The sequence below is a fragment of the Montipora capricornis genome, chromosome 12 (assembly GCF_036669925.1).
Source record: "Montipora capricornis isolate CH-2021 chromosome 12, ASM3666992v2, whole genome shotgun sequence".
NCBI lineage: Eukaryota > Metazoa > Cnidaria > Anthozoa > Scleractinia > Acroporidae > Montipora > Montipora capricornis.
In genome coordinates this window covers 1,840,178-1,850,462 of record NC_090894.1, presented here as the reverse complement: position 1 = coordinate 1,850,462, position 10,285 = coordinate 1,840,178, and the positions used below count along the sequence as shown (strand labels likewise).

General features: G+C 40.8%; 1 protein-coding gene across 1 annotated transcript in view; it reads left to right on the top strand.

The window, feature by feature from the left end:
- Positions 1–9,652, top strand: part of LOC138027038 (monocarboxylate transporter 10-like) — a 14,389-nt gene extending 4,737 nt beyond the window's left edge. The window contains exons 2-3 of the mRNA XM_068874539.1: positions 7,361–7,956; positions 9,621–9,652. Of these exons, the coding sequence (XP_068730640.1) occupies positions 7,361–7,956; positions 9,621–9,626 (602 nt within the window). The 3' untranslated portion in view covers positions 9,627–9,652. The remainder of the gene's footprint in view (positions 1–7,360; positions 7,957–9,620) is intronic.
- The last annotated feature ends 633 nt before the right edge of the window (positions 9,653–10,285 follow it).

Sequence of the window (10,285 nt, the reverse complement as noted above, 5' to 3'; positions counted from 1 at the left end):
GACTGTCAATTGTCACTCCGAGCGGTTTGTGTGAGTGTACTTGATTAAGTTCAGAAGACTTTAAGCGTAGTTGAAGGGTGGAATTTTCTATCTTTTTCACCAAACGTTTCCCTGTAACAAGCATCGACTTTGTTTTGGACTCATTTAACAACACTTTATTTCTTGATGACCAATTTAAGACTTCAACAATGTCCTCCTGTAGGCCCTCAGAGACAGCATTGGGGGCCGCCTGATAGTGAGCAGAGTGGCTGATTGTAGTGTCATCAGCATATATATCAGCAACATAGTGCTGCAATGCTTCGGGAAGATCATTAATAAATACAAGGAATAAAATAGGACCTAAAATACTACCCTGTGGCACACCGAGCGTTACAGATTTTTTGGTAGAATGGCAGCCGTCTATATTTACAAACTGGCTTCTACCGCTCAAATAGTCGCGAAACAGGTGAAGAAAAGTCCCGTTCTCCTTAAGAGCTTCTGCCTGAGAAACCGGGGCAGACTTGGAAATGAAGGTCGGCCGATTTCGCTTAAAATTGGTATACAAAGTACTTATGTCGACTTATGTAATATGCCAAAGTTTCAGCTTCAACGACTTTTTTTTAGCCGAGTTCTGGATATCAGCCCCTCAGGGGTCCCCAGAGGCTGATTTTCAGTGCAATTTTGGCCACTTTTAAATCTCTCTTTTAGCAACATGAAATTAGTTTCAGGCAAAAACAAAACCATCTTTGTAAAGCCCTATCCTTAGGCTTTTATGGGTAAGAACATTAGCTCATGGAAATTTTTCGCTAGCCTGTGGCTGTTATCACAACTTGGTCATATTTGAAGCATATGGGAAGCAACCGGAAATGGCCTGTTCTTCAGACCAAATATTTTCCATGCCCATGTTTTATATCTTGAGGTCTTAGTATCCCTGCAAAGTTTAGCCCTTACTTTAGTAATATCAACAAAAAAATACTAAGGTTGAGGCTTTTTACTAAGAAAAAAACTTACGAGAAGATGGCTAACCAGGCCACTTCCGGTTAAAGTTTCAACAAACCGTGTCTGCAAAAATCAGTCATTTAATTTCGATTATCTTTTTTCCTTCCAAGTTATGGTTAAAAGAGATTCTGAAGTTAATTGTCACCAAAAAGACTTGCCGTTAATAAGAAATTTTTATGTGATTGTTTTAGGACCAATCAGATAGTGGTCCGACAGCGGTTATAAATTTCTTGGAAGAAGTCTTGAAAATTACGGACAATAGAGCCGCTGCGAAAACTCTTTATTTACCTAACGTATCACGTCTGTGGCCCGCCAGTAATGAAGGGCTAATTAAATCAGGATATAAGCAAGCTTTGTAGTTCCATTCAGTACATCATATCATATATATCATATATCTTTAGTTACCCTCGGATTTTTAGAGTAGCCTGGTGTAGCTAATATCTCCGAGCATTTACCCTCCCAACCATGATACACCACAGAAGACAGACCACAACACTGGGAACTACATGCCATACTCTTTACGACAAGTGTGCGGATTCTTTTACGTCCCACAGGATTATGAACATTGAAGGGTTGTGAGACGGGACCTCCGGCTTATCGTCCTTATCCGAGAAGACTAGAGAGTCTAACCATTTACAGATGTAATTACAAAGGCAGCACTTTCTCCTCAGTTTTTTTAAAGACCCTGAGTGTTGGTCCGGCCGGAGTTGAACTCACGACCTCCCGCGTGACAGCCCGGTGCTCAACCAACTGAGCCACCGTTGCGCGGTAGTGGTACTATAACCCACCTGTTTGGGCTTTAATATTTTCTGAAGAAAAAAGAACTTATCAGTCTCTTTAAATGCAACCGCAACATCTGTCATGACACTACTTGAGAATCGTTTTGAACCTTTAAGAAATTTCGAATATAATTAAAGCTAATCGTCTAACACAAATTGCAGTCACTCTTCCAGTCTATTTGCGAAGTGTCTGGATAAATTCACTTACAAAAAACGCTTACCTGGCTTCACTTTTACAGACATGCCCCTTTCCTACAATCCCTTAAAAGTGAGGTAACATTAGAAACTTTAGCCCCAGCGATAAATTGGTCGCAAGTGCGTGGTTGCGATTTAGATATACACAGGTCGATTAATACGGTACGTGACGAGGTCATTGTAGTTTGCTGGCTAGCTATGACTGACTTGGAATTCAGTTGTTTTCTCGTGCAGATTCGTCTTCTTGATATTGCAGAGAATGATTGAGATAGAACTTGTATGAGAACCTCAATGGCATGATTTGTTTACTGAATATTTACGCAAACAGGTGAATTTTCGGCGGTGACGTGGACATATCACAAATCGTCTTTAATTCATATTTTGTGACGCCAGACAAGCCAGCTTGGTTAAGAATTAACTTCCATTCACGAAAAGTGTCAACTCTGTGTGACGCAGTCAGTTTATTACAAGCAGCAACCACTTTGACTAGCAGGTGCGTAACATCTCTAATGGAGAGTCACAGCAGGCTCTGACGGCTTGTTATCTAGATCTCTTGCCCCACATATGTCAACTTCTTTCCTAAAGGTGCACCGTATACTCATGGTTTTGATTTCCCAAGAGACTAAATTGTGAAATCCACACTTTCGCTACTCTGCCTTTCGAAAGCACTCAAATGGACTCAAATGAAACAAATTCGCTTACAGACTTAATAGATTTAATTAGTTTCATTAATAGATCGCAGATAGTTTCTTTTCTCGCAAATAAACAAAGCTGCGGGCAAGGTGTCCACTTTCTTTTGAAAGTGCTGACCATTTATTTCTTCCCCAATGCATTTTGTTGATTTAGGCCAGATTAAAGTCCACATTACATTCGGATTCTACACAAAAAGGAACTGGCATAGCGCGTTAGCGGGCTAGACTCTGGATCGGGCGGTCCTGGTTACTAGGGCGTTCACATGTCGTCTTGGGAAGGCAATTTTCTTTAACAGTGCCTCTCTCCACCCAGATGTATAAATGGGCACCAGTGATTATTATTCTGTCCAGGAAAGAAGAGCAGTAACCAATTTAAGCTCCAGCATGCAGGAACGAGCGGGCACTAGGCCTCGTGACGACTTACCTTATCACCTACAGCATGCATAATGGCCATTCAGAGCGATTACCGCCTAAGTTGCTTCTTATATCCGAAACCACAGGCTCCCCAAGCTGAAAATACGTGGTGTATGCGACAGTTTGTGTATATAGAGAATTGTATGGGAAAATCACGACCGTTGTTGACTGCCCAGTCACAAGTCAACAACGGTCGTGTTGCCAGCGCGCGGTCAAATTCAAATGGACCAATCAGAGTTGAGGCTGAAACCATCTTGCGAGTTTCCGTTGTTGACTACCCGGTCACAAGCCTCTCAGGAAAGCCGAAGAGGTGAATTTTAAGGCAAAGTTTTCGTTCTTCACGAGTCTTTCGGCCGCCGAAACACACGTATTTGGAGTGAAATTTATTGGGCTTTATGGAACTGTTGTTTTTATTGCGATTCGGGACTTTTCCTGTTGAGGAGAAAACGATTTGTGGAGTGAGGTCTGGCCAGCGATGGATGGAGTCACCGGCCTTCCCATTATTTCAGCAACGGCCTTCCGGATGACTTCACTAAACGGCGTCAGAATGGCTCGAAACTCGCCAAAAGAGACAAGTTGGTCACACATTTGAGGTAGGAAAACTTTATTTCAAATGAGATAGTTATTTACACAATTTTTTTACGATCGATGATTTTCCCATACAGTTCTCTATATACACAAACTGTCGCATACACCACTTATTTTCAGCTTGGGGAGCCTGCGCCGAAACCAGAGTTAAGGGTCAGCAATTCAGTGTGAGTCCATTAAGACTTACTTTTTCATGTGATCTGCAGCTACAGGTGCGGTAAAAAACCCCCAAGTCCTTAAGGTCTCCAAGAAAGCTGAAATATTTTATTTCCCAAGTTGCCAAAACAGTAGTCTTTGCCGGAAGGATAACCCACTCCACCCCTGTCCTATCTTTGGATATATATATGCAGTATGGATGCCACCATGGATCTGTGCTGTTTGAGAAAGCAACAAAGGAATATACTGATAGAGAAATGGAAAGAATGCCCGTGAGTAATCTGCTAGCAAGTTAGCGGATTGGCGGCGAAAACGGACCGTGTTGGACGTCCTTATCAATCATTTACAACATACGTGAGCCATTTACACTGAGGCATGAAGAAATATTCAGTAAACAAATCATACCATTGAGGTTCTCATACAAGTTCTATCATAATCATTCTGTGCAATGTCAAGGAGACGAATCTGCACGAGAAAACAACTGAGCATTTACCCTCCCAACCATGATACACCAAGCAATATCAAGGAGACGAATCTGCACGAGAAAACAACTGAATTCCAAGTCAGTCATAGCCAGCAAACTACAATGACCTCGTCACGCACGGTATTAATCGACCAGTGTATATCTAACTCGCAACGACGCACTGGGGCTAAAGTTTCTAATGTTACCTTACTTTTAAGGCATTGTAGGAAAGGGGCATGTCTGTAAAAGTGAAGCCAGGTAAGCGTTTTTTGTAAGTGAATTTATCCAGACACTTTGCAAATAGACTGGAAGAGTGACTGCAATTTGTGTTAGACGATTAGCTTTAATTATATTCGAAATTTCTTAAAGGTTCAAAACGATTCTCAAGTAGTGTCACGACAGGTGTTGCGGTTACATTTAAAGAGACCGATAAGTTCTTTTTTCTTCAGAAAATATTAAAGCCCAAAAAGGTGGGTTATAGTACTACTGAATGGAACTACAAAGCTTGCTTATATCCTGATTTAAAAAGCCCTTCATTACAGGCGGGCCACAGACGTGATACGTTGAACGAGTTGAACAAAGGAGATAAACTTTGCAGTTTGGACGAAAAAGGTGCAATTTTGCATTGTGGTCTACCGGCAAGAGATGTGTTGTTAGGTAAATAAAGAGGTTTCGCAGCGGCTCTATTGTCCGTAATTTTCAAGACTTCTTCCAAGAAATTTATAACCGCTGTCGGACCACTATCTGATCGGTCCTAAAACAATCACATAAAAATTTCTTATTAACGGCAAGTCTTTTCGGTGACAATTAACTTCAGAATCTCTTTTAACCATAACTTGGAAGGAAAAAAGATAATCGAAATTAAATGACTGATTTTTGCAGACACGGTTTGTTGAAACTTTAACCGGAAGTGGCCTGGTTAGCCATCTTCTCGTAAGTTTTTTTCTTAGTAAAAAGCCTCAACCTTAGTATTTTTTTCTTGATATTACTAAAGTAAGGGCTAAACTTTGCAGGGATACTAAGACCTCAAAATATAAAACGTGGGCATGGAAAATATTTGGTCTGAAAAACAGGCCATTTCCGGTTGCTTCCCATATGCTTCGAATATGACCAAGTTGTGATAACAGCCACAGGCTAGCGAAAAATGTCCATGAGCTAATGTTCTCACCCATAAAGTCCTAAGGATAGGGCTTTACAAAGATGGTTTTGTTTTTGCCTGAAATTAATTTCATGTTGCTAAAAGAGAGATTTAAAAGTGGCCAAAATTGCACTGAAAATCAGCCTCTGGGGACCCCTGAGGGGCTGATATCCAGAACTCGGCTAAAAAAAAGTCGTTGAAGCTGAAACTTTGGCATATTACATAAGCCGACATAAGTACTTTGTATACCAATTTTAAGCGAAATCGACCGACCTTCATTTCCAAGTCTGCCCCGGTCTCTCAGGCAGAAGCTCTTAAGGAAATTGCTCAAGTATTCACATATGTGTTTCTCTAATATTTTAGAGAGAATAGGAAGTAACAGAAATCGGTCTGTAGTAGTTTTGTACCAGGCGTCAACTACATCGTTAGGATCCTCAAACACAAAGGTGCAGTCCCAGGGAACTCATGCAATGATGAAATTGTTCCTTTTTGAGACTCTTTATGTCGCGATATGTTATAGTGTGTTGATTTCCATTGTTCATTGGGGGTACGAATTTTCTATTAACAATGACTGGGAGGTGATAGGACATCCCAGAAGACCTCACATTGTGAAGGCGCTCCGGATGACTGCTCCAAATGTGGTCAAGGCAAGTTTTTGACACGGGTCTGGTAATACCATGAACAAGTTGGGACATATTCAAATTACGCATTGCTTTGATAATGGATTCCTGGATTCTGAGCAATATCGCCACACAAAATAAGAAGATTTACGGCCAAGAGGTCTCTGGCTAGCCATAGAATAGCAATTGCCTTTGTATATTATTGTCGACCATAGTAATGGCGGACCGCTTCGTCGGTTGGCTTCTGGAAGTAGTAACGCGCGATACGTCAGTATCGCCGAGCTTGTGTGTGTTTTCTTTTTGCAAAAAAGACTAAGCAGAAGGGCAAACTGGACCACTTTTATCGGAGCACGAAAAAGTCGTGCCATCGTATTCGAGCTCTCAAATTCTTTCACATGGACGGCCTGCTGTTAAAGCCAATCAAAACAGAGCCACCTCAGCGTCGAGGGAAATTTACTTTTTACGGAAAAAATCCGTTCCTAAAACTAAGTTTGCTGGGGAAAGGGTTGACTCAAGGAATTAGTGGAGATAGCGGCTCCCCTGAGCTCCTAGTTAAACTCAAAATGTTCCAAACCAGAGTAGCATTTAACTATGCTCGATTGCCAAACTAGTGACGCGTGAACCTTATTAGTCGACAGGGAACGGCGAACGGAGAATAGGGTAATGAGGAACGGGAAAAGGGGAACCTTTGAAACTGGAAATTTTTAAAAATATTCCCGCTTTTAAAGATTCCCCGTTCTCCATTTCCAGTGATCCTCCTTAAAATGTTGAAGAAAGTTCTTTACGTTCTAATCCGGGACTTGATTTCTACTTTTCACAATCCACTTTTCTTATTGTTGGCCTTGGCACCCATGCTTGGCGTTCAGCCAGAATCAGTACTGTAAAAAAACTTTAAAGGATTTTAATATTGTTTTCAGCATTTTGTGTTTGTTTGTTTGTTATTGCTTTTTTTTTTTGCCTGAGAATAATCTGTTTTCATTGGGACTTTTCAACTTCAACTTAAATAGATTCCCATGATATAAATGAGATTTGCAGACGATCCAATCATTACTGAGAGGCGTAAGGGCCGATTTACACGGTTCGATTTTTGTCGCATGCAACAACGGCTTACGACAGGCCCACGACATGATTTACGATTGTTGTGTACGTCAGAAAAAAATGTCGTAGCTTTTTACTAACATGTTTTAAAACGCTGCGACAATCGTAAGTCATGTCGTAGGCCTGTCGTGAGCTTGTCGCATGCGACAAAAATCGTACCGAGTAAATCGGCCCTAAGCGAGCATTGCAAATACCCACGGATTCACCACTTATATTGATGTGTCATTTATCATTGACAGCTTTCGTTGGCTCGGCAACCTTGGGCATGGCGTGGTTTGCAAGTCCGCTGGCTGGCTATCTCTGTGATCGCTTCAGTTGTCGAAACACGACTTTTTCAGGTGGATTACTTTGTGCAACAGGCTTGGTAACCACTTCCTTTGTTCAGAGCCTCACTCACATGTATTTCACGTACAGCTTAATCTTCGGCTTAGGAGCTTCTTTCATCTACAACGCGTGTTATCTCGTAATTGGACAGTATTTTGCGAAAAAATTGTCCACAGCTACAGGCATTATAGCATTGGGTGCAAGCCTGGGAGTTCTATACACAGGACCGTTGCTTCAAATACTTTTGGACGCTTTTGGACGGAGAGAAAGTTTGAGAATAATGACAGCATTTTACAGGTTAATTTGCATCCTCAGTTTGGCTTTTAACCCAAACGTGGACAACAATACCCCAAACGAAACAAATCTCGAAAATGATAGCAAAGAAACAAAAAACGAAGAAAAGAAGGGCATCTCTCTGTACTGCAGCGTTTGGATATCTCCTACCTTCACCGCTGCAACGATTTCTTTTATGGCTGCAAGTTTTGGAATGTACATCATTTACATCAATTTAGTAAGTTTGTCATTGCTACAGTTATACTTATTCAAAATACCGGTATATTAATTTTCTGAATGCCATATTAATTGTGGTAGTATCATGCTGTAGATGTCCTACAAAACTGGCCAGTTCCCTTCCTCAGTTGTCCTACGATAGAACGAGTTAAACTAGACCCTCCGTGAGGGTACACTGGGTTGCCTGTGGTACGGGCACCGTTCCAGACAATTTTTTTCAAGTTGGGCGGTCATTAAGGAGTCATACCAGACGAGGCCCTTTGGCTCACAGGTCCTCACACGTTCGTACGACGAAACAGACCTGTCCTTGCGTAATATGTAGCTCTAACAGTGCACGATATTGTTTTGGTATTGTCTATCATTGTAGTGCCATGGTAGAAGTCTTGGGTAAATAGTCTGAGAAGACATGTGGTTACTAGCAAAGTACTGAACCCAGAAAGATTGAAGAAAATAAATGGGAAGTGAGAAACACTGGCTTCTGGGCTGACATGTTGATAAACTTCTTTTGACCACAAGTTTAAGCGTGCCCTCTGAGCATCGGACAGCGTTTCACTGAAGTTAAGCCCTGTTGGGCGGGGTTAGTGTTTGGATGGGAAACCACAATAATATACCCCTCATAAAACAGAAGCATCGGACCGAAAATACTATTAACGCTAACAAATGCGAACTCAGCAAGGTACAGATTTTGTTAGCTTGCTTTATGCAAAAACAAATATTGATGCAAAAGTAAATAAATATTGATACAAAGTTTTTAGAAAGAGCAGGACGATCGCTCGAGAATAACATATTTACGACATGAAAACAACATTTATTTTGAACCGTGAATATAGAATATAAAAAGTTACGATCAGCGACAAACATTTTGGGGGATTTTTGCAACGTTCAATTTTGTTATTGTACGTTTTGGCTAAACAAATAAATCGCAAAATCGAAAGTGACATCGCCGGAATTCAGCGGGCGCCGTGATGAAGTTACCGCGGCATGTTTACTCGCCAAACTGTGAAGTATCTGTGTCAAATGATGGCAAGATACCGGGTTTTTGTAAGTTTCTTTTTCTGTCAAGTGTTATAAAGTTTGACAATGAAATGAGCGAATTCATTTATTCCAAACTGCACTCGAAATCATGTGATTACCTTTAAAAATAGCCCCCTCCCCCCCTGCCCCCCCCCCCCCCCCCCCAAACCCCCAAATGAACTCTGTTATGGGATTTGCTAAAATACAGAATTAGTAGACGGCAACTATGTCAATAGGCCATTTCCGAGTTCATGTCTGCCTCCTCTTCAAAGCGAGTCTAAGTGCGAAGTTTTTGTTATGAAAATTAGTTTTCATTCATATGTAAAGTAGAACTAATTACCATCACAGAAACTTCGCACTTAGATTCGCTTTCAAGAAGAGGCAGACATGAACTCGGGAATGGCCTATTATCTCGAGAAGATGGAAAACCTTAAACCATGTTTGCCGCATTCAAATTCGCTTTGACGTCATTTGTTACCACGAGAACAGAACCCAAAATTGCCGCCATCTGTATATAAATGTATGCATACAACTTTCTAGGCGCAGTTATCATATTTCTTTAACCCATTTCACCTTTTAAACTATAAAACTATTCAGCAGCGTTGTAAAATATATATTTTTTTTAACGGGTGAAACTCTTCCACTTCACAGGCCTGATGGCAGACAAGACAGGAAACTACGTCTATTCATTTTACATGACGGGAGCAACTTTATTTGTGGCATTTCTAATTCCATTCGTGTTAGTAGTTTTGAATTGTAAGAAATCTAGGATTCATCCCAGGAATGCGGTTGAGAAATTCTGAACAGATCTAAAACAAGAGCAGCAGAGCAACGAGAAACGAGCAAGGACAGGATAAAGCCTTTTTGGAGGACTATACAAGTTTATACCATAGACGAATTTAGACGAATTTCCTGGCCGTGCCTTGAAATAAGCCGCATGGCCAACTTGCCAAAAAGGTTTAAGCATGAAGAATTTTCAAGATCAAGTAGCGTCAAGTTTTAATTCTTTACTTGCACCAATCCCATAATACATCTCTTTTACCCCCCAAAGGTTGGTATAATCATTGTTCGCAATTCCTCCTGGGACATGATGTCCCGCGAGAAATCATTCGAAAACACTGCGTATACAATTTTCTAGGTAAAAAAGGTGTATTAAGGGACTTGTGTAAGTAGAGAATAAACTGCCCATTACCATCAGAAACGTTAAAGACTATAAACAATTGGTAAAGCATGCCTTTAAATTTCTATTGGTGCAAGCTAAAAAAGGATCCCATGTAGATTCTGATTTTAGATATTTGTTTTTATATATTTTTTAC